The sequence below is a fragment of the Schistocerca piceifrons genome, chromosome 2 (assembly GCF_021461385.2).
Source record: "Schistocerca piceifrons isolate TAMUIC-IGC-003096 chromosome 2, iqSchPice1.1, whole genome shotgun sequence".
Classification (NCBI taxonomy): domain Eukaryota; kingdom Metazoa; phylum Arthropoda; class Insecta; order Orthoptera; family Acrididae; genus Schistocerca; species Schistocerca piceifrons.
This window is the reverse complement of record NC_060139.1, coordinates 719,332,365-719,358,006: the sequence shown is the minus strand read 5'-3', so window position 1 is coordinate 719,358,006 and position 25,642 is coordinate 719,332,365. Positions and strand designations below refer to the sequence as shown.

The 25,642-nt window shown below is 41.3% G+C and overlaps 1 protein-coding gene across 1 annotated transcript in view; it reads right to left on the bottom strand.

Annotated features, from left to right (window-relative positions):
• The window catches only part of LOC124775795 (protein CFAP210), a 183,414-nt gene that overhangs the window by 47,971 nt on the left and 109,801 nt on the right, over positions 1–25,642 (bottom strand). Inside the window, exon 8 of the mRNA XM_047250626.1 lies at positions 15,943–16,116. Within this exon, the coding sequence (XP_047106582.1) occupies positions 15,943–16,116 (174 nt within the window). The remainder of the gene's footprint in view (positions 1–15,942; positions 16,117–25,642) is intronic.

Sequence of the window (25,642 nt, the reverse complement as noted above, 5' to 3'; positions counted from 1 at the left end):
AAGAAACATTGTGAACATGCTGAAGATTTCAAGCATTGCCACAATTTCACAACAAACACTACATGAAGGATCAATTTACTGAAAACTGGCTCATACAGTTCATTATGAATCAGGATCCACTAGAAGAATTTTACCGAAAGCAATTTCAAATAATTTTTTCATTCATTTATTGATTACTTTTTTAAAACTTCATTCACCAGACATACATCTAATAGATGAATAAGGACAATATCATTTCAGTGTACACTGCAAAACATTCCTGAATGTTTTTTTTTATTTTTTTTATGCACATGGGCGGATAAATGAAAAACAAAAATAAAAATTATAATCAGGTCTCGAACATGGGATGGAAAAGTGTGAAACCACAATGCTAGCCAGTGAGCCACCCTTCAGCTGAACAATCTGCTCACTATTGCCACATAAAGTACCTAAAAAACTTTGACTGCCATTTCTCAGAAATGGTCAAGTCTCTACAGATAAGCCAAGACATGTGTTTGTTTATTTTTGACCCCTCTTGCTCTGAATGAAGTTTCTAGGAAATCAGGTCAGGGCACTTGTTGTGTTCTCCTCAATTGTGTTAATGGCCTGCTCCCTCACTACAATCCATTGCCATGACCCAATCCAACACAGAAGTGGCCGTACACCCTGGATCTGGTTCAGTTTGTGTCAGAAGTGCTCTTGTTGACTTTTTTGGACATCAGAAGGTTCAACCATCATGAAGCATAACATTACAGCTGCAGCTTACAGTGTCATCACAGAGTGGGGTGAGTGAGCGAACTGCTGATTCTACTTGTGTGTGATGAGGATATGGGGTGTAGGTGGGAACTACATCGGAACTTGAAGGTTACATTAGTCAAATTATTGGAACATGCTGACATGTCGCAGTTTTGTGGGAACTGCAGGAACAAATATTTGCAGCCAGTGAGGGTGTTCTCAATGCAACCTGCTAGGCAACAGAGCACCTTGTGTAGAATAAGTATCAGCAGAACATTTTATGTGCCTTCCCTGCCATACTGCTAGGCAGTGTACTATATCTAGGAGGTTAATGATGAAGCATAGAGTATAAGTTGTTGTGTAGTAATTCTAAGTGAATGAGTTGGTGCAATTTGATACTGTGTTGTAACTTATTGTGTATTTGGTGTCCAGAACACCAGGCCACAATGCAGTTTTTACTTAATGAAGTCAATGCAGTTTTTACTTAATGAAGCAGCACTGAAAGAGGACAAAGGTGGATTGAGGTTACACACGCTCAGTTATCATTAGGCAGAGAGTCTGATCTTCAGATAGCTCCGCCTGTTGCCAACCCAATTATCCCCTTTTCTGGAAAGTCAACTGAGGGCATAAGCTCTTTTTTAAATAACCTGGACTCATTGGCAAAGTTGGGAGAGTGATCATGTGATTAGTTGCTACAAAAAACAAAATTATGGCCAGTTGGGAAGGCAAAAGAAGTTGTCAGATGTCCAGAGAGGTTGAAGAATGCAATGGGGTTTAAGGAGTTAAAGGTAGGTCTGCTACAGAGTGAGATTTTTACACAAGCAGTGAAATAGTGTGATGAAGAGACACAGTGAGTCGGTGGAAGGTTTCACAGGCAAAACATGCAAGATTAATGTTCAAAGTTATGGATTTGGGGAGAATGATGAGGAAAATAAGATTATACTCCAACAAGTTGAACATAGGGCACCTGACATCTATCAGGTGTGGTTGTCACCTGATATGTATAGACAGGTTCAGATGAGTACCCTGGTACCCTGAAAGACCTGTGCCCTGCTGTCAGATTGGCTTCAGGTTCTGAAGAAACTGATGTAGCAACAGGAGTGTGGGACAAGTGAGGAGTGTTGTCCACTTATGTAAAGTGTTACAGATGTGACCAATCACGGCATATCCAGAGGCATGTAGGCAGTTTCAATAGGGTAAGAGTGGTGCAGTTGTAATTAGCTGTAAGTACAACAAGCCCAGGAGACAGAATACAACTTTGTTCCACAGAAGCATTAACAAGTTCAACACAGTATTTAATAACATTCAGAAAGAATCAATTATGTACACAAAGAGCTTCAGCAATACACATAGAAAATTGAGGCCGAGCGTAGTTTGGTTAGCCTTAAACAGACTGGGACCCATGGCAGGCTCTGACACTGACACCTCTCTCTCTCTCTCTCTCTCTCTCTCTCTCTCTCTCTGTCTCACACATATGCGTGTGCGCACAGACACAAACACACACAAGTCTGAGGCACCCTCTATGGATGACATAGCACTGCCGCATGCGTGGCCTTTTGAAAGTACATGCACATGTAGCTTCATTCAACCTCTATTAGGAAGACCCAGGATTTTTGAGACATCCATGCTGTCCTCCTCATCATCTGGGCTCTGGATAAGGTGGTGTGCTGCAACGGAACTGTACAGTCTGAAATGCTTCGGCCATGGATACGTTCTGTGCCCACCTTCCTCTGTCAAACCAGATGGCAACACTGGCAATGTCAGAGCTGTTTACATGACAACCTCATGTATCAGTTCTGTTGACAGCGTTCATGGTGCTGATGAGACTGGCATCAGCAGTTGCTCTGTAACAGGTGAAAAATCCCTGAGATGGTGTGAAAAGCAATAGAGGAACTGCTGGTTTGGGCACCGAGAACAGATGCCCTTGCCCCCACAGGAGTGAAGAACTGGCAGCAGCAGTTGATGTGATGCCTGATGAGGATGGACTCAGAAGCAATGGTGTGACATCAGGAGGCACCCAGCCATCAACACGAAGGTTCATATTATCACCTTGAGCAGAGGCTGTCCTCCATGTGGTTGTCACAGAGATGCCACTCCCGACATTTGGTGATGTTAGCTGGAACCCATTTAGGCCGACACCCAAAACCGTGCACGCAGACAGCCACACCCAGCTGTAAGAGGTACATTAGTTGCATGGGTTGATGTCCACATGGAGGATGCAGGAGTTGTAGCAGTGTCCTCGGCTGGTGCCTGTGGAATAGCTCCACTAGGATCTTCTCGCCGAGTGGCATGAGATGGTACGAGGAGAGAAACCAATGACAATGTTGGATGAAGAGTTGCCAGCATACTTTTTCATCTTACAAGTTAGTTTTGCACATTCTCACTAGGCATCAGCCTCACCATTAGATTGTGGATGGAATGGTGGAGCAAAGATGTGATGGAAGCACGGGAATCACAAAATGCTGCAAACTCTTGTAATGAAAATTGTGGATCATTATCGGACACTAACATAATGGGCGAGCCTTTGAGTGAAAAAATTTTGGACAAGGCTGTGACGGTAGCAGTTGTGGATATGGATACACAATGAACAATATATGGAAAATGAAAATAAGCGTCAATAACCAAGAGCCAATAAGTGTTAAGAAAGGGGCCAGGGAACTCCAGATGTATACACCCTTTGCATGTGACAACATCAGCCAAGGAGACAAGGATGCCTAAAGAACCATTTGGTGAGTCACACACTGTGAACAGCAGGCAGCGAGGTGGGTAATATCACCATCCAAGCTGGGCCAAAACACATGTTCACAGGCCAACACTTTTATGTGTGATACACCACAATGATTTACAGGTAATAAACAGAGAACCTCCAAATGAAGCACTTGGGGGATCACTACCCAAGGGCTGTGTGATCGATGTCTAATAGCAGAACACCATCCACAACAGAGAATTGATGTCAAAAGATGTAATAATTAAGGAGAGGGTCAGATACACAAGAAGGTGGTGAATCTGGCCAACAATGCTGTACAAATGTTATGACTTCCACAAAATGTGATCATGATTTGTGTGCTACAGGAAAACCATCAACCCTCCGCTGTATGGCAACATCAATGTGTAAACAAAGTAATTTCTCCTGATCAAATCCTGGTTCCAGACTGGACATCAGGTGGAGCAAAGAATCAGCATTTACATGTTGACTCATAGGTGGAAATGAATCTCGTAACTGTAAGATGAAAGGAAAAGAGCCCAAGTGACCAAGCGGATTTGCTACCATAGAGAAAAACAAGGAGTTTCTTCACATCATATAGAATGTCCAAAGCTTGCACTTCTATCTGAGAGTACCTAGTCTGAGCAGAAGTCAGTGGTGGTGGTGGTGGTTAGTGTTTAACGTCCCGTCGACAACGAGGTCATTAGAGACGGAGCGTAAGCTCGGGTTAGGGAAAATTGGGAAGGAAATCGGCCGTGCCCTTTCAAAGGAACCATCCCAGCATTTGCCTGAAACGATTTAGGGAAATCACGGAAAACCTAAATCAGGATGGCCGGAAACGGGATTGAACCGTCGTCCTCCTGAATGCGAGAAGTCAGTGTTTTTGAAGCATAATCAATAGGCCGTTCAGATCCATTGGGATATCTATGAGCCATACCGTGAAGCATCCATCACAAGAACTCTTACGGAACTCAACAGCTTAGTCTGGCATGAGTAATGAGTGAATGGGCAAATATCTATTAGGAACACTACAAATGTAGGTTGTGGACAGTTGGGAATGTGGATCTCACAGGAAGCGTGCAAGGGGTAAGTCCCTGCAGTCACACTATCCTCTGTGCTCTCGGTGGCTCAGATGGATAGAGCGTCTGCCATGTAAGCAGGAGATCCTGGGTTCGAGTCCCGGTTGGGGAACACATTTTCAGCTATTAACAACACCTGTCGGCAGCTAAGGGTTTTGATTTAATTATCATTTCATTCTAGAGAAGCTGCACAGTCATCAATGGTATCTGTTCTTTCATCTTCATACTTATACCAACTTTGTAACTGGCAAAATATACTATCAAAGGGAGAGCCACCTGTGAAATGACACATGTCATATACCAGGTGTTATGTAAACACTGTTTGGCCTTTTACATCAGCTTGATTACCACCCAGTTATCAGCCAGAATGAATGGGCATAGGCAGAGGTATATACCAGCAACACACACTATTATGTTGCAGAGCATGCTCTACAGCATGTCTGTCATGACATCTGCGCTGTCTGGATTCTTCCCTCAGAAACCAGTTTCCCAGAACTCCACAGGTGGGAACTAGCGCTACAACATCTCCTTGGTTCTCACCACACACCTGGCCTTAATCTGCAATAGATCCTTCCATCTCAGCATTTCTTCACAGAAACTACTCCTTTCTTCATGCCATTTTAGTTTTCTACATCTTTCATTTTCTGACCTGTCTATTTTTCACAGTCTCTCCTCCCACCTCCATTACACACAATGCACTTAGCTTTTCACTGTTATTAACTTGTGCATGATGTTTTAGTAGAACTCCCTGTCTTGCATATTACCCTGTCTTCCACCTTTAAGCTGTCAGGTTTTCAAATCTCATCCAGTACAGTTCCCAGCAATCAGTCTTTCCTCCTCAACCCATCCGGTAAGTCGCCCATGACTTGAGGTTTCGGGTGACTTTTCCAAACTGGACCCCTTTTGCTAAACCTCTCCAGTCCTTTTTCTTCATCCCTCTTCCTTCTCTTTCAACTCTCCCACCAGAAGAAGGAGCCACTGGCTGTGAAAGCTTGCATAAGTTAAACCTTTTGGTGTATGTGTTCCCTGGCATGGTTTGGTGAGTAGATTTTTTCAATACAGTTATTTACATAAGAAGTTGCATGTACTTGAATATGTCAAAATGTTATATAAACTGCATTCCAGTTAAAGTTCTTATTCAGTTGGTTATACACTAGGTGATATAAGTCATGCAATAGCAACATGCACATATACAGATGGCAGTAGTATCGCATATATAAGGTATAAAAGGGCAATGAATTGGCAGAGCTGTCATTTGTACTCAGGTGATTTTGAACAGATTTTGAACATAGAATGGAAGTTGGAGCTGGATGCATTGGACATTCAATATAAGAAATCATTAGGAAATTCGATATTCCGAGATCTGCAGTAACAAGAGTGTGGTGAGAATACCAAATTTCACACATTACCACTTATCACAGACAATGCAGGGGCTGACATACATCACTTAACAACCAATGGCAGTGGCGTTTTGCATAGAGTTGTCAGTCCTAACAAATATGCAATACTGCATTAAATAACCACGGAAATCGGTGTGGGATGTACAATGAATTTACCCATTACGACAGTGTTCTGAAATTTGGCGTTAATGGACTATGGAAGCAGACAACCAACACAAGTGCCTTTGCTAACAGCACATCATCATCTGCAACACCTCTCCTGGGCTTGTGACCATGTCGGTTGGACCCTACACGACTGGAAAACTATGTCCTGATCATATGAGTACTAATTTCAGTAGGTAAGAGCTGATGGCAGGGTCTGAGTGTGTTGCAGACTGCATGAAGCCATTGATCCAAGTTGTCAACAAGGAAGTGTGGAAGCTCGTGGTGGCTCCAAAAATGGTGTGGGATGTGTTTACGTGGGTTGGACTGGGTCCCCTGGTCCAACCGATCATTGACTGGAAATGGTTATGTTCAGCTATTTGGAGACCATTTGCAACCATTCATAAAAAACTTCATTTTTTTAGATGACAATGTGCCATGTCACTGGACAACAATCATTTGTAACTGGTTTGAAGAACATTCTGAATGACTTGAGTGAATGATTTGGTCACCCATATTGCCCAACATGAATCCCATCGAACATTTATGTGACATAATCAGGAGGTCAATTCCTGCACAAAGTCCTGCACCAGCAACACTTTTGCAATTAAGGACAACTGTAGAGGCAGCATGCCTCAATATTTCTGCAGGAGACTTCCAACAACCTGTTGAGTCCAGGCCATGTTGAGTTGTTGCGGTACATAGGGCAAAAGGACGTCCAATGTGATATTAGGAGGTATCTCATGATTTTTGTCACCTCATTGTATTGGACATGCAGATTTCAATGATGCAATTAGCTTCACTCCAAATTCCATTAATAAGAAAATGTGGTGAACTGAAATCAGGAGGCATCTCTCATTAATTAATTAAGCCACTAATTACTTTTCTGTATAATTTACCAAAATGTAAAATAATTTTGAAGATAGCAGCCATACTTGAAAGTGGGGTATTGCCAACAAATAAATATAGGATGAGTCTATATATTTTAATAATTAACTAATCTTCTGCATATTCCATAATCCAAAAAACTTTTAAGATTCACAGTCCATTCACAACAGGAAAATCTAACATAGCCACTTTTTAAATCATTATGTAGTTTCTGAAACCAGAAAATATCTTTACACCCGTCTTTGAGATTGTAATAGATTATATTTACTTTCAGTCCAATTGATCCATAGTGAGGAGGTCCTCCAGGATATAAAATATGTCAGAAAAACAATAATACATGACTAAATTTACAGCGCAAACAAATAAGCTAATGTACAATTCCACAGGACCCAAGTACAATGATCATCATTTTTTTTTAATGAATGCTATATGAAAGAATCATTTTACAAACACTAATGCACTAAATTTAAAATAAAAACAGTTTTATTTATTTATAAGGTAATAAACATGTAATAGAACTACTATAATACTTATTTACAATAAACACATTACTGCACTGAAATAGTGCAGAAGTTAGATTGCACTTATACACACACACACACACACACACACACACACACACACACACACAAGTTAGATGGTTCTACTGAGAAATTCATCAATGGAGTAGAAGGAGTTGGCCACCAATAAATCCTTTAGGCTTCTCTTAAACTGAATTTCATTGTTTGTTAATCTTTTTATGGCTGCTGGCAAGTTATTGAAAATGTGTGTTCCTGAATAATGCACACCTTTTTGTACAAGACTACGTGACTTTAAATCCTTGTGAAGATTATTCTTATTTCCAGCATTTATTCCATGAATTTAGCTGTTGGTTTGAAAAAGTGATATATTTTTAATGACAAATTTCATTAACAAATAAATATATTGGGAAGCAGTAGTTAGTATCCCTAGTTCCCTAAACAGGCTTCTGCAGGATGTTCTTGAGTTCACACCACATATAACTCTTACTGCACATTTTTGTGCCCGGAAAACTTTAGCTTGGCTTGATGAATTACCCCAAAAAATAATCCCATGTGACATTATGGAATGAAAGTAAGCATAGTATGCCAACTTTTTCATTTTTATATCCCCTATGTCTGACACAATTCACATTGCAAATAGAGATTTGTTAAGACGCTTCAGCAGTTCTGTGGTGTCCACCTCCCAGTTGAATTTATTATCAAGCTGAAATCCCAAGAATTTAACACTGTCCACTTCTTCTATCTGCTTGTCATTGTATGTTAGGCATATACTCGTGGGACACCCCTTACAAGTTCTGAACTGCATGTAGTGTGTATTTTCAAAGTTTAGTGACAAAGAATTGGCTAGGAACCAGTGATTAATGTCTACAAATATTTTATTAGCCAATCTTTCTAAGACTACACTTGATTTGCTATTTATAGCAATGCTTGTATCATCGGCAAAAACAAAACAAACTCGGCATCTGGTAATGTTACTGATGAAAGGTCATAGATATACACAAGAAAAAGTAAGGGCCCTAAAATGGAACCTTGTGGGACCTCACATGTAATTAGCTCCCAGCCTGATAGCTTAATACATGTCTCTTTCCTAATAACATGCTTTTTTTCCTGCCAGAGATTTAAGATTTGAACCATTTTGCAGCATTTCCTGTTACACCATACTATTCTAATTTACTTAAAAGGATATCGTGATTTACACAGTCAAATGCCTTTGACAGATCACAAAATATACCAGTTGCCTGCAATTTTTTGTCTAATGAATTAAGCACATTTTCACTGTAAGTGTAGATAGCCTTTTCAATATCAGAACTCTTTAGAAATCTGAACTGTGACTTCGACAGTATGTTATTTGAGATAAGATGGTTATAAAGCTGACTGTACATTACTTTTTCTAAAACTTTTTGAGAATGCTGGCAAAAGTGAAATTGGATGGAAATTTGATGCTATTTCTTTATCTGCCTTCTTAAATAGTGGTTTAACTTCAGCATATTTCAACCATCCAGGAAATATTCCACTGATAAACGACTGGTTACATAGATAGCTTAATATGTTACTTAACTCAGAATCACATTCTTTAATTAACTTTGTTGATATTTCATCATACCCACTAGATGTTTCTGATTTTAAAGATTTTATGATGGACAATATTTCTGCTGGGGTAGTGAGGGTGAAATTCATATTATGGAAGTTACTTGAAATGTCTGGTCTGAGGTATTCCATAGCAGCATCTACAGAACCTGACAACCCCATCTTTTCAGTAACATTTATAAAATGTTTGTTAAAAAGTTCTGCGACACTACACACATCTGTCAACAATGTATCATTTACTCTTAATGCTATTTGTCCCTCTTCATGTCTGGTTCACACTGGACTCGCATTCGGGAGGACGACGGTTCAATCCCGTCTCCGGCCATCCTGATTTAGGTTTTCCGTGATTTCCCTAAATCGTTTCAGGCAAATGCCAAGATGGTTCCTTTGAAAGGGCACGGCCGATTTCCTTCCCAATCCTTCCCTAACCCGAGCTTGCGCTCTGTCTCTAATGACCTCGTTGTCGACGGGAAGTTAAACACTACCCACCACCACCACCACCACCACCATGTCTGGTTCTAATGGCCTCCTCCTTTACTGTACCCCACATTGTCTTTATTTTGTTATCTGATATGACTATCTTTTCCTTGCAATATATTTGCTTTGATGTCCATATTACAGTCTTTAATATTTTGCAGTATTTCTTGAAATGTGCTATAGCATCTACATCAGAACTGTTTCAGATTGACAAATAGTTTTCTTTTTGTTTTACAAGATACCCCTATTCCTTGAGTAATCCATGGCTTCTTTGTAGACTTTGCTCTAACCTTGGTTAGTTTTGGGGGAAAACAGTGTTCAAATAAGGTAAGCACTTTATTAGCAAAAGTGTTATATTTTTCATTCATGCCATAAGCACTGTAAACATCAGTCCAGTGAATGTCTCTGAGGATTGTCCTAAAATAATCAATTTTTGGCTTACCAATTACCCTCTTGAGCTTAGATTTAACAGATTTTATATCCTGTTCAGTAGTAACATTTAACAGAAGGAACTGCATGTCGTGGTCTGAGAGGCCATTGACTGTTGGTTTTTTAATATAATTTTGTTCACTGGACTTTTCTATAAAGATATTATGAATGGCTGTTTGTGAGCAATTGGCTACCCAAGTGGGGAACTTTACAGCAGGAATTAAGTTGAATGATGGTGTTACTAACTCAAATAAATTCTTATTGGGAGAGTCTTTATGGAAATCTACATTGAAATCACCAGCAACCACTATTTCTTTGTTTTTGGTTGTTAAATGGGCCAGTACAGCTTCAAGGTGGTTTATGAACAGATTAAAGTTACCTGCAGGTGCTCGATATACATTTAATATAATGATGGATTTATTGTGAAATTCTACTTCTGCTGAACATGCTTCCCTATGCTGTTCTAGGCAAAATTTATGAATGTCTATGTTCTTAAATTTATGAGAGTTCCTGATGAATGTGGCAACTCTTCTTTTCTCCATTTCTGCTCTACAAAAGTGAGATGCTAACCTAAACCCTGTAACACTTAAAAGTTCTGTACCAGTGGTCACATGATGTTCAGAGAGGCAGATTATGTCAGCTGGGTTTGAAGACTCTAATTCATCTATGCATATAATTAAGTCATTAATTTTATTTCTCAGTCCTTGAATATTTTGATGCAATAAAGATAGCTCACATTTCACATTGACTGAGTTAAAATTGGGTAGAGTTGAAATATCTGTTGACTGTTGAAAATTCTTAACCAATAGCTGTTTATGCTGATGCAATAAGCTAGAATTATGTTTTTTGGTTTCTTTCAAAAAACTGAAGGTTTGTCTCAGTCCTAACCTCTCTTAAAATTTGGTTTCTTTCTGTCCTCCCTACCCTAAAAAAGGGTCTTCTGAACCCTATAACCAGTGGTATTTTGTCACCTCCCCCCTTAAACTTTCCTGCTATTTTCCCAGCCAGTTTACCCTTCCCTTTCCTGTTGAGGTGAAGGCCATGCCTAGTATAATCCCACCTATTGAGAGAATCAACAGGATCCACACCAACATGTGACCCTGCATCCAACATAAGCCTGCGTTCCAACTCCAAATTAACTCTCTTGACAGAAGAGTTCAAATGAGGTCGGTCATGGCACCCAAGAACAGATACAAACTCAACACTAGTATGCTTCGATGCTGATGCAATCTTTGCCAGGTCACACTCTACACTGTACCCAGGATCTCTGTCAATACTACCGGTATTCCCTGCCCCAACCACTATAACCACAGTGTCTTCCTTTGAGAAATCTTTGCAAAGTGATCCTAAATCATCTGTCACCTGCTCCAGACCCACACTAGGTTTAAAAAAACTGGTGACCTGGTATTCTGATCCTAGTTCATCCTGCAAAAGTTGGCCAACACCTCTTCCATGGGAACTATCTAACAACAACACTTTCTTTCTCTTAACTGATTTCCCTACATTCTTACTTTTTAATTTGCTGCTGAAAGTTTTTTGTGCCCTGTCTACACCTGCAACTGCTTGAGGCTCACCAGCTTCTAACTGAAGCAACAGGTCAAATCTATTTTCCACATTCACCACGAAGCTGTCAGACAAAGTTTTAGGCCTGTTCCTCCTGTTGCCTGTTGCCACTTCCCACCTCTCTTTACCCTTCTCCTTCCTAAATCTGTCAAGATCTCCCCTGGCTTTGTCTAACTCAGCCTGAAGGGCAGCAATTTTCCCCTCCTGTTCTAGTATCTTAACTTTCTATTTTATATCCTACAAAAACACTGATGAGTCTCATTTACTTCCCCCATTCCCACACCACTACAGTCACCCACATGGAAAAAACTACAGCATCCGTCACACCAAAGCCCCCACCTAACAACTCTACAGCAAGTCAAGCACTTTTCACGTAATAATTTATAAAGACTAAGTCAGTTACACTACAGATAAACACAAAAATATGGTTCCACAAATTTGGCCTATACGCAACTGTGTGTAAACAAAAACAACAGTGCAAAGTTTGTGAAACAACAACTTAAACTTTACGCTACTTTCTGGAAATGTGAGTTAAATAATGAAGAGGTATGCTACAGTTAAATTGCTGGAGAGGGCAAAGAACAAATAAACGCAATTCTATAGATTTGCCGTGGCAAAACGTAAACAGAAAATACAACTGTACGATCTTTTCGCGATTTCTGCTATATTATGTGAAGAAAAATGAAACCTTTAATGGTATGCTTAAAAGGCACACTAATACACTTATTTGTCAAATAATCAGTACTAAACTATGTGTTTTTATAATCTAAAATTACTTATCTTTACAAGAACACCAAAACTCGCGCTAGTCGCCTTCCCAAATTGACAATCTGCATGTTGCTAACATCTCTATGTTTTGATTCTTGAGTTTCTCCCGGCGTATTTGATAATCAAAATATCCACGGGTATGCTGCCGGTCTATAGTGTCCAACGGGCACAATATTTCGGCGATCAAACATGTCGCCATCATCAGGTGAACTGACGGACTGAGCTCCTGTGAACGTGCTGGCACGGAGATCCGTACGCTATGGCTGCTCAGAGGGAACTGGGTTCGGTCGCGGCGGCGGCCGATTTAAATACCCTCCGCCCGCGGCGCGCTCCCTCCGCCGTCCGCGCCCAGCGCCACGGTCGCACGGTGGAACAGATTGCGACGGCGTCTGAGATGACGTCGGTGTGATGGCTCTGTCCGCCGTGGTCGTCACAACTATACGTCTGCTCGATTTACTCTTGATTAACCTGATTGCTGGTTCCCAAGCCTTGCTAAGATTATAGCCACAGTCACGGTTTATGAGGTCGTCATTGGTGCGAATTTCGATGGCCTCTCTAACAACGCTGTCCCAGTATCTCGACGTCTGTACCAGAATCCTCGTGCGGTCATACTCCATGGCGTGATTTTCCGACAAACAATGTTCAGCGACCGCCAACTTGCTCGGATACATCAGTCGAGTGTGCCTCTGGTGTTCACGGCATTGATCCTCGACGGTACGCATCGTCTGACCAATATACGACTTGCCACATTGACACGGAATCTGGTACATGCCGGCCTTCCTCAAACCGAGGTCATCTTTGGCGCTCCCCACCAGTGCACGAGTTTTATTTGGAGGACAAAAGACAGTTCCGACCCGGTGTTTCTTCAGAATTCGGGCGATTTTCCCCGAGAGTGCGCCTGTGTATGGAATAAATGCAGTGCCTACCTCCTCCCTCGTGACTTCATCCATCTCAACAGGTTGTGCTGCAGTGGTTGGGCGGAGAGCACGTTGAATCTGCCACTCTGAGTACCCATTTTTTCGGAATACAGTTCTCAGATGTTCCAATTCCTGGGGTAGACTCTCTGCGTCAGAGATAGTGCGCGCCCTATGTCCGAAAAATGGGTACTCAGAGTGGCAGATTCAACGTGCTCTCCGCCCAACCACTGCAGCACAACCTGTTGAGATGGATGAAGTCACGAGGGAGGAGGTAGGCACTGCATTTATTCCATACACAGACGCACTCTCGGGGAAAATCGCCCGCATTCTGAAGAAACACCGGGTCGGAACTGTGTTTTGTCCTCCAAATAAAACTCGTGCACTGGTAAGGAGCGCCAAAGTTGACCTCGGTTTGAGGAAGGCCGGCGTGTACCAGATTCCGTGCCAATGTGGCAAGTCGTATATTGGTCAGACGATGCGTAGCGTCGAGGATCGATGCCGTGAACACCAGAGGCACACTCGACTGATGTATCCGAGCAAGTCGGCGGTCGCTGAACATTGTTTGTCGGAAAATCACGCCATGGAGTATGACCGCACGAGGATTCTGGTACAGACGTCGAGATACTGGGACAGCGTTGTTAGAGAGGCCATCGAAATTCGCACCAATGACGACCTCATAAACCGTGACTGTGGCTATAATCTTAGCAAGGCTTGGGAACCAGCGATCAGGTTAATCAAGAGTAAATCGAGCAGACGTATAGTTGTGACGACCACGGCGGACAGAGCCATCACACCGACGTCATCTCAGACGCCGTCGCAATCTGTTCCACCGCGCGACCGTGGCGCTGGGCGCGGACGGCGGAGGGAGCGCGCCGCGGGCGGAGGGTATTTAAATCGGCCGCCGCCGCGACCGAACCCAGTTCCCCCTGAGCAGCCATAGCGTACGGATCTCCGTGCCGGCACGTTCACAGGAGCTCAGTCCGTCAGTTCACCTGATGATGGCGACATGTTTGATCGCCGAAATATTGTGCCCGTTGGACACTATAGACCGGCAGCATACCCGTGGATATTTTGATTATCTCTATGTTTGTTTGAGGAAAAGTGTGGACTTGGAGAGCAATATCATAACACTTCTGTCTCAGTTTGTTACAAAAGTTGGTGCGTAGTAAGCTTATGATTAAAATTATGTAACAAGTTCAAATAAATGTTTGCATCCGATTAATATTCATGCAATAACAAAGTGTTAAGGTTCCAAAAATGCTTCTCATTGGATTGTAATCAATTTTATTGACTTTATAAAATACTAAAGCAAGTGAACTAATTTGTTGAGCTATACTGCCACTGCATTTTCATTCTCCACTTTATTGTCAAGCTATTATTGTGGACTGTGGAATACTATGTCTTGCGAGAATTGTGAGGAGTTGTTACAGTGTCATCAGTGTCATGGATGTGTCTAGTGGAGATGCGGAGGTCCTTTACTTCTGCAAACTGTGTAATGCGAAATTGAATCAGGCTATCATAACAGTTAGAGTGCTTATAAAAGTGGAACAAGCCACTTAACAGTAACAACTGCGTAGTGTACATCATTTCGAGTATTGTAAAATTAAGTTTCTAGCTAAGTTCTGTGAAGCATCAAGACATGAGACTCCAAGAATTGAGAATAGAGGGCAATAGAGGTAAAAAGAAATGTCCCACCATTTGTGAATGAACATACCTGGTTTGTGTGTTTCACCATTCACACTTACCCATTAAGGTTGGGTACTCTGAGGAACTTTGTACAGGTTAGGACAGGAGAAATATGGCTAATATTAGAGAACGGTGATAGGTGAATGGAAATGTACTGGAGGAACTCCAGCTCTGTCAGAGGGAGGAGGAGATTAGCGTTTAACATCCCGTCGACAACGAGGTCATTAGAGACAGAGCGCAAGCTCGAGTGAGGGAAGGATGGGGAAGGAAATCGGCTGTGCCCTTTCAAAGGAACCATCCTGGCATTTGCCTGAAGCGATTTAGGGAAATCACGGAAAACCTAAACCAAGATGGCCGCAGACGGGATTGAACTGTCGTCCTCCCGAATGCGAGTCCAGTGTACTAACCACTACGCCACCTCGCTCGGTGCTCTGTCAGAGGGAAAGGGTTATAATGTGCTCAATGCATGTGAACCACACTCATACAGTCACATGTGAAGTTCAGTTGTACCCAGGCAAAACGAATGGCCAGTAATGTCTGTGTGACTTCCTGGAGCTTTAATCTTACTTCCAGTGAGTTGTGACACACTGGATCTATCCTGTGTGTGACACCATAGTGGTGGTAGCAAATTTTTATGTGATGGGGAGCACATTGGAAAGCGAATTTTACCTAGTGTTACTTATTATATTTTAATTAAATAATGATAATTAAATAGTAATTTTTCACCAACTTCTTTACACCTGAAAATCCTTTCAATTGATTTTCGATCAAAATTAAGAAAGCATGTTAGTACCAGAAAATTTCCACTGTATCTAGTATAAGCCCAAACATTTGGAAGGGGTGGGCAGGCGGGAGCCACCCCCCCCCTCCCCCCTCTCTTCTGCATGCAGTCCTCCACACATCACGTCATTAACGATAACACAATGCAGTAAAAAGTATCTCCAAAGTGCTGAATGTTTCTTTAATTGCCCGAATAAGTCAAACTCTGGGAAAATTTTCAAATATTATCATTTTCTCAACTAAATAGCATAATATTACTTTCATCTTCAGTCTATATTCTAATTTTACCTTCACAACTCTCTCCAGTGGTATCAGATTCCGTTTTTTTTCTCTTGATTCTTCAATGACATCTTTAGAATAAGTAAGGAATTCTTTGTCTTCAGCATTCCATTTTTCTTTAATTTTTCGTAAATTGTCTAGCTCTTCTTGCTTTTGCCTTTCCATTTCATTATTAAATTCCACCTGAAAGTAAGAAATACATGTAAAGACCATAGGTGATCTCCACCAGAAAAAGTATTGAAAAACTGGAAAACATTGAAACATTTTTAACAGAAAAGTAAAAAAGATATGTCCATTGCAAACTGAATAAACAGACTTTTGAGACCAATAACTGATTAAAACTATAAATGTTAAATATGTCAACCAGAACTATGTAATCATTCTGTGTGTGGGAATAACCACTCCTAGAGCATCTCAAGGGTACTAAATGCACATACGGGTTAGAGACACACAGTAATCAAACAGTTAGTTTCATCTACATTTACATTTACATCTACATTTATACTCTGCAGACCACCATGACATGCATGGCAGTGGGTACATCCCATTGTACCAGTTATTAGGGTTTCTTCCCATTCCATTCATATATGGAGTGTGCAAAGAATGATTAACTGAATGCCTCTGTGCATGCAGTAATTATTCTAATCTTATACTCATGATCCCATCTGATCAAAACATAGACGATTTTTCCTAGAGTCATTATTTACAGCCAGTTCTTAAAACTTTGCTAATAGACTTCCTCAGGATAGTTTATGTCTATCTTGAAGGGTCTTCCTGTTCAGTTCCTTCACCATCTCATAAAACTCTTCCATGGGTAAGAAAAAAACTGTGACTATTCATGCTACCCATCTCTGTATATGTGGAACACCTCCTGTTTGCCCTATTTGGTACGGGTCCCACACACTTGAGCAATATTTCAGAAGTGGTTGCACAAGTGATTTCTCCTCTGTTGACTGATTGCACTTCCCCAGTATTCTACCAATAAACCAAAGTCTACCATCTGCTTTATCCACAAGTGAGCCTATGTGATCATTTCATTTCATATCCCTACAATGTGTTACACCCACGTATTTGTATGAGTTGGCCAATTACAACAGTGAGTCATTGATATTACAGTCATAGGATACCATGTTTTTTTCACTTTGTGAAAAGCAGAATTTTACGTTTCTGAACATTTAAAGTAAGCTGCCAATCTTTGCACCACTTTGAAATCTTATCAAGATCTGACTTAATATTTATGCAGCTCCTTTCAGATAGCATTATAGATAACTGCATTATCTGCAAAAAGTCTGACGTTTCTAGTAATATTGTCTGCAAGGCCATTAATATACAACATGAACAACAAGGGTCTCAACACACACCCCTGGGGCACACCTGAAGTTACTTCTACATCTGATGATTACTCTCCATCCAAGATAACATGCCGACTCCTCCCAACCAAAAAAGTCGTCAACCCCTACCTGACTGCCTTGATCCTGAGCTTTCAGTACGTCATGTGAGAAAGTGTGAGTTAGGTTTTGTATGATCGAAGTTTCCAGAATCCATACTGGTTGGCATTGAGGAGATTGTTCTGTTCAAGATACCTCATTATGTTTGAGCTCAGAACATGTTGCCCCCTTCTAACAGCCGTGTACCGCAAGTCTCTAGAGGAACGGAGGGTTCCAAATGATTGGAAAAGAGCACAGATAGTCCCAGTCTTCAAGAAGGGTCGTCGAGCAGATGCGCAAAACTATAGACCTATATCTCTTACATCGATCTCTTGTAGAATTTTAGAACATGTTTTTTGCTCGCGTATCATGTCATTTCTGGAAACCCAGAATCTACTATGTAGGAATCAACATGGATTCCGGAAGCAGCGATCGTGTGAGACCCAACTCGCCTTATTTGTTCATGAGACCCAGAAAATATTAGATACAGGCTCCCAGGTAGATGCTATTTTTCTTGACTTCCGGAAGGCGTTCGATACAGTTCCGCACTGTCGCCTGATAAACAAAGTAAGAGCCTACGGAATATCAGACCAGCTGTGTGGCTGGATTGAAGAGTTTTTAGCAAACAGAACACAGCATGTTGTTATCAATGGAGAGACGTCTACAGACGTTAAAGTGACCTCTGGCGTGCCACAGGGGAGTGTTATGGGACCATTGCTTTTCACAATATATATAAATGACTTAGTAGATAGTGTCGGAAGTTCCATGCGGCTTTTCGCGGATGATGATGTAGTATACAGAGAAGTTGCAGCATTAGAAAATTGTAGCGAAATGCAGGAAGATCTGCAGCGGATAGGCACTTGGTGCAGGGAGTGGCAACTGACCCTTAACATAGACAAGTGTAATGTATTGCGAATACATAGAAAGAAGGATCCTTTATTGTATGATTATATGATAGCGGAACAAACACTGGTAGCAGTTACTTCTGTAAAATATCTGGGAGTATGCGTGCGGAACGATTTGGAGTGGAATGATCATATAAAATTAATTGTTGGTAAGGCGGGTACCAGGTTGAGATTCATTGGGAGAGTGCTTAGAAAATGTAGTCCATCAACAAAGGAGGTGGCTTACAAAACACTCGTTCGACCTATACTTGAGTATTGCTCATCAGTGTGGGATCCGTACCAGATCAGTCTGACGGAGGAGATAGAGAAGATCCACAGAAGAGCGGCGCGTTTCGTCACAGGGTTATTTGGTAACTGTGATAGCGTTATGGAGATGTTTAACAAACTCAAGTGGCAGACTCTGCAAGAGAGGCGCTCTGCATCGCGGTGTAGCTTGCTCGCCAGGTTTCGAGAGGGTGCGTTTCTGGATGAGGTATCGAATATATTGCTTCCCCCTACTTATACCTCCCGAGGAGATCACGAATGTAAAATTAGAGAGATTCGAGCGGGCACGGAGGCTTTCAGACAGTCGTTCTTCCCGCGAACGATACGCGACTGGAACAGGAAAGGGAGGTAATGACAGTGGCACGTAAAGTGCCCTCCGCCACACACCGCTGGGTGGCTTGCGGAGTATCAATGTAGATGTAGATGTAGATGTGAAGATTCTATAACAAATCAATGTCAAGGATATTGGAGAATAGTTTTGTGGATCACTTCTACTATCCTTCTTATAGACAGGTTTGATCTGTTCTTTCTTCTGGGAGCGGTGTTTTGTTCGCGGGGTCTATGATAGATTATATTTAGAAGCAGGGCTAATTCAGCCACAAATTCAGTAGACAAGGATTCCATTGGGTCCTGGAGCTTTGTTCAATTTTAATCATTTCAGCTTTTTCTCAACACCACTAATACCAATACTTATTTCATTCATATTTTTAGTGGTATAAGGATTAAATTGGGGCATTTCTCTTGGGTTCTCCTTTGTCAGGGGACATTTGAAAATGGGGTTAAGCATTTCAGCTTTTGTTTTGCTATGCTCAATTTCAGTTCCTGTCTCATTTGCTAGGGAATGGACACTAGCTTTGGTGCCACTAACAGCCTTTACATATGACCAAAAATTCTTTGGGTTTTGTGGAATATCATTTGGTAATAATCTGCTGTAGTAGTCACTGAAGGCATCATGCATTGCTTTCTTGGCAACCAAACAGTTCATTCAGCATCCCTCTATCTATACTCCAATGCTTTGATTTGCATCTATTCTGCAGTAGTCTCTGTTTCTGTAGAAGTTTCTTTGCGGTGAGTGTATACCATGGAGTTTCCCTCCCATTACGAACTGTTCTACTGGGCATGTATTTGCCCAGTGCATGGTCAAATATTCTTTTAAATTTTATCCATAGTGCCCCTACATGTTCCTGTCATGTGCCGAAGGTTTCAGCTTCCTCATTGAGATATGTTACTACTGATTTTTTTTTCTACGTTACTGAACATATATGTCTTTCTGTTTGTTTTAGTTGTCCTTTGTACTTTGGTAATCATTGCTGCCACAACTGCATCATGGTTACTGTTACCAGTTTTGATGGGCACATCCTCAAAGAGGTAAGGTCTATTTGTTGCCACTAGATCCAATATATTCCAATCTTGAGTGGGGTTCCTAACTATCTGTTCTAAGTAGTTTCCACAATTTAAAAAGAATGAGAAAAGCTACCAATCTAAGCGGTTGTGACTTTCAGCAGATTCTTATGGTCCAGCCAACAAGTCTCACAAAAGATCCAAGGTCCATTGGATGACCACACGCCATCAACATTGGTATCTATCAAAAACTGACAAATTATGGTGAAATGGCTACTAAGCAGTCATTCACATGTCAGCAAGAAAATAAATGTTTGAATCTTTCCTGTTATGCAATAACAGAGTAGGAAGCAGTCTACAGATCAATGAATGAGGGAATACATGCAGAGAAAGGCATAAGTGCTTTGGATCTTACTGTTAATTGAATACTGCTGTAAATGAACCTCACAGCACATAACTCTAAATGTGACAATAATATAAGAATTTTTAATTTTTTATTTCATTTTGTCCTTAATACTTATTTCCTCCACAAGTTGTTTATACACTTCATTCAAAGTTCTATTATTTAGGCTCATTATACTCCAATTCATGAAAAGATGACATATAATTGGCCATGAGAGAAACATTGTTCATAAAGATTTAAACATTTGTTGTTGAGCAACATTTATTATTATTATTTAGTATGCCAATCTGATAGAAAACTAATATTTTGTTAATGAATTGCAGATCCATTGATATTAATGGCATGTTTGGTACAAATACAATTGTACCTATATATTTTATGATTAGCATGTTTGCTTCAGTTATATATTATTCAGTTTCACACAATCTCTCACATTATACCACAACTTGGATGTGTCAAGGTTTAAAAATAAAAAAATACATGCACTAATTTTTTGGTTTTGGCAATGCATGCAATGGCATTCTAGGTATATTCAAGTAAGTAGTCTCCTTCATGAGGACATATTTTGTATTGTTTCATTGACCCTGTTTACTACACCATTTCCAGTGGCCAAAATAGCTCATTCACACTATCATTCTGGTTGATATAATTTATACTTATGTTTTGGAAGCCTTTTTTATCAGTTGTCTCAACATTTCTACAACTTTACGTAATTCATTTTTCATCTACAGCATAGGTGCCTTCTTATATTTAATAGTTTTCCCAGAAATACTTCACTGTTCTCATCTCTCAAACTTTGTGCACTCATAACCATAGTTAACAATATTTCTTTACATGTTGTTAAATATAAGTGGTCTATTAAGTATGACTTTTCATCTGGCACTCACTTGTGGGTCACAAGAAGTATTTAACCAAAACTGATCTCCCATGGGTTTGTTATTGTTTAGTATCATTTTATCAAATTCTTCAAATTATTTCTTGTGATCCATTTCCTTCATAACCCGTTTCCAGTTAACAGGTCTGCATTGTTTTAGAATTTGTTCACATGCCAAAAGTTCAATTATTTCACATATTAGGAATTCTTGTATGGTTACAATGAATTACAATTTCAAACCAGAATAAGCTCTTCTTCCAGTGTGCATTAATGTAACTGCTGCTTCCACAAAAGTGGTATTTCTTTTTCTACGCAAGTTTTTCAGGCAACATTAAATTAGGTATGAATGTTTTCTCTGTGCCATCAGATGTGTGCTTTCAATTTTGAGTGTTGTACTTCACTGAGACACTGCTTTTAAGTTTGGACTCAACGTGTGAGTATGATGTGAGATTGCTTGATGGAGATGCAGTGTACTTCAAATCATCTATATCACCTGTGGTTCCTTTTAGGCAACATAAAAGCTATCACCTACACAGACAAGAAACAGAAAACAAGCAGGACATCATTTCTAAAATATGTGTATCTATACACATGGGAGGGGGATGGATTCACAAACAGCAGCATGTCAGCTGTGCATCAATTGTTGTTCTCTGGATACACTGGTCAGAATCCAGCAAAAAGGCTGAAAGGATTCGATCACAAATACAACAAATGGGATGACACGACATGTTTGGAAAATGTGAAATTTTACTTGGATAGCACAGTACAGCAGTGGTTTGAGAACAAGGAAGAGAAAGCCAATAGATGGGACAAATACCAGGCAGAACTGTCTAAAGTGTTTGGTGAAAATCAGCAGCAAGTGTTAGCAGAAGAACAATTGAAGAACAGGGCCCAAAGTCATGGGGAAACAATGCAGTGTTGCATATAGAATGTTTCAGCTCTAGGCCACACTGTGAATTTGAATGTTGCAACCTCATAAAATTGCACATTTGACAAAAGGGGTCATAGAAGATATATACCAAGGTATCTTGATAAAGGATGCTATAACAACAGAGGAATTCAGCAAGTGGAGCCAGAACATTGAGGAAATACAATATAAAGGACTCAAATGAAAGAGATTTGACCAACTCCCAAAAGTGGTTGCTACGACAGTTGTGGAAGATCATTGTGACCTCACACCTCTCATACACGAGGTAGTAAGAGAAGAGATACAGCAGGTTACAGTGAGCAGAAATGTTGGAGCAAGTATGGAAGTGAAATCAGTCACGAATGTCGACCCCATCTATCAGCAGGTAACAGAAAATGCTTACATGATACTGACATAATAACTGCTGAACACAAACTGCAAATCACATGCTGTTTACAAAATGGATGACAGCCTCTGACTGTCTAAGTATTTGTATGCCATGCTAATTTATAGATGCGTGTAGTATCAGAAATTATATTTTGTTAAAAAAGCAGGCGTAATATATGTTAGGCCCGTAATACAAAAACCATTTAAATTAAAAGGAACAAAGACACAATAGGCAGTACATAAGTTTGCTTAACTAAGATCAGTACAACAAGAAAATGGGGAAAATAAAGGTATTATTTTTTGGGGTAGATTTTAAGGTAAAGGAGATTGCCAAAGTTGGCCAAAAGATTTTGAGGAAGTGAAATTTTCTGCTGTAACTCTGTATGTAATACTTGGATATCCACTGTGGCATCAAGCTGCCAGTGCACTACATTTGAATATATCAGCAGTGACATCTGTGTGGGGTTGCCACAAGAGGCTGACTTCTCCACATGGCGTGGCATCTGCCCCGCCACCTATCAGAGCCCTCCTCCTCCTTATATGTGCAGTGCAGCAGGCTCTCACTCTCATACTTATTGTCAGCAACTGCTTCTATCTGTGACTGGATTGTTTCTACTTGCACGTGGAAGAAGAATAAATTTTGGTTCCTTGTGGCCGTGCTGTTGTTTGTGTCTTACAGTATGAAACTTTTCTAATCCAAATAATTAACAAACTAACAAACATGGTAATTCCAGGTTAGAATATCAACAACATTAGGAAAAGGATAGATTGCGACACACAAGCAAGCACACTTGACACACACACACACACACACACACACACACACACACACACACACACACACACACAACCACAACCACTAGTGGTTCTGACTAGAAACAAATTAGTTTAATGGAAGTAGACATATTTGTCATCAGAAAAATCATGGCTGCAAAACTATTGTTCTTGATTTTGAGAATAATCAAAATGTAAAGTTAGAACAGTCTAGAACACAAAAATTTTGAATATGAATCAAACAATGAAAAATCCAGGAATGAATGTAACAATATTAGAGAAGGAAAGTTGCTATTCACCAAAATAGCGGGGATGCTGAGTCATGATAGGCACAACAAAAAGATTCACACAATTATAGCTTTCAGCCATTAATGCCTTTGTCAACAATAGACACACATACACACACGCACACACAAACTCATGCAAATGTAATTCCCTCACATGTCTGCAGTCTCAGACAACTGAACCACACTGCGCGCAGCAGCACCAGTACATTATGGGAGTGGCGACTGGGTGGGGTAAGGAGGAGAGTGGGACTGGATGGGGGATAGTATGGTGGGGGTGGCAGACAGTGAAATGCTGCAGTTTAGACAGACGGCAGGGGAGAGGTGGGGATGGGGGAGGGGGGGGGGGGGGAGTAATGGAAAGGAGAGAGCCTTGAGCAGCCACTGGTGAAATATCAGTGCAGTGGTAGTGCAGCAGCAGTGCAGTAGTGAGTCGCATATTTAGCTTTCATATTTCGTTTTGTACTTTGATTCTTAATTTCTTTCCGAGTGTTTGTTCGCTTGCATATTTAATTACATAAAATCCTTGCATATTCTCGTATTTGAGAGGAGTTATATTGCTTATTGATAGCTGTAAAGTATAAATTCATGGAGTCGTTAGTCAGTTGTTTGTTTTGGATAGCCAGTGCTGTTTAGTTCGTAGAGTCAGTTAGCAGCAGACAGAGGCCAATGCAGTTTCATCTGAGCTTGCAGAGTGACGTGTGTGAGCAGCAGTAGCAGAAACTAGTCATATATTCAGTTTTTTGCATTAGTTCCACAGGTTTAATTCAAATTACTTTGTGTTTTTGTGTGCTTGCGTGGTGATGGTGAAATTTTTCGGATCTTTGCGTATTTTCAAATTAGAAAGGGGTAGTATCAAATTTTAATAATAGTAGAATGTAACATCGCGTAGGCAGTTGTCATTTGTACTAAGACAGGGGTAATATCTGTATAGTGGCTTAGTCGTGGTCATTTGATTGCTTAGTTCGTAAGTAATTGTTCATATATCGCAGCTCAATCTGGCGCTGGTGACGCAACTGTGCAGTCACATATTGCTGTTTTATTTGTCACAACTCTATACGTCCAGATATTAACAGTAGGATGGATAGGGTGCGTGCATGCTGTGTGTGGGCGCAGCAGGAACTGGCCGCGGTTCGAGAGCAGCTGAGCGTTCTGTTGGCCATGGTCAGCTACCTTCAGGCAGCTGCCTCAAGGTGCAACGACGGCGGAGGGTCTGACGCATTGCTTGAGGCACCCCAGGTGTCGCTTGCTGCGTCCGCTGACGCAGCCGGCGAGGCACCTTCTAGTGTACCTGGCGCATTGGGGCCGCCCTCACCTCAGGGTGAGTGGTGGACTGCAACGTATTCGCGTCGCTCAAGGCGGAGGGTCAATGTGGAGGTTGGCCGGCTGGCCTCGCCCATTCATCCTGTCAGTGGGCAGGTGGCCGCTCCCTCAGCAGAGCCCAAGCAGGCACATGGGGGCAAAGGCTTGTTGGTTACTGGGAGCTCCAACATTAGGCGGGTGATGGAGCCCCTTAGGGAAATAGCGTACAGGGCTGGAAAGAATTCCAACGTGCACTCGGTTTGTCTGCCGGGGGGCCTCATCCAAGATGTGGAGGCGGCCTTGCCTGCGGCTATTGAGCGTACGGGGTGCAGTCGTCTGCAAGTAGTTGCTCACGTCGGCACCAATGATGCCTGTCGCTTGGGTTCTGAGGTGATCCTCAGTTTGTACGGGCGGCTGGCAGATTTGGTGAAGACCGCTGGCCTTGCACCCAGGGTGCAAGCAGAGCTCTCTATTTGCAGCATCGTTCCCAGAGTGGATCAGGGTCCTTTGGTTTGGAGCCAAGTTGAGGGTCTCAACCAGAGGCTTCATCGACTCTGTGACAGTCTTGGCTGCAGATTTCTAGACTTGCACTGTTGGGTGGGGAATTGTAGGACACCCCTAGATAGGTCAGGGGTGCACTACGCAAAGGAAGCGGCTACTCGGGTAGCAGAGTACTTGTGGCATGCACATGGGGGTTTCTTAGGCTAGGCAGTAGTGCGAGGTGTCCTGATGAACAGTCACCAGTCGATGTGCAGGCAGGGAAATCAGGACGCACTCAGTGTAAAGACACTTCAGCTATCAAGATATTAGCAGTAAATTTTCAGAATGTTCAGAATAAAAT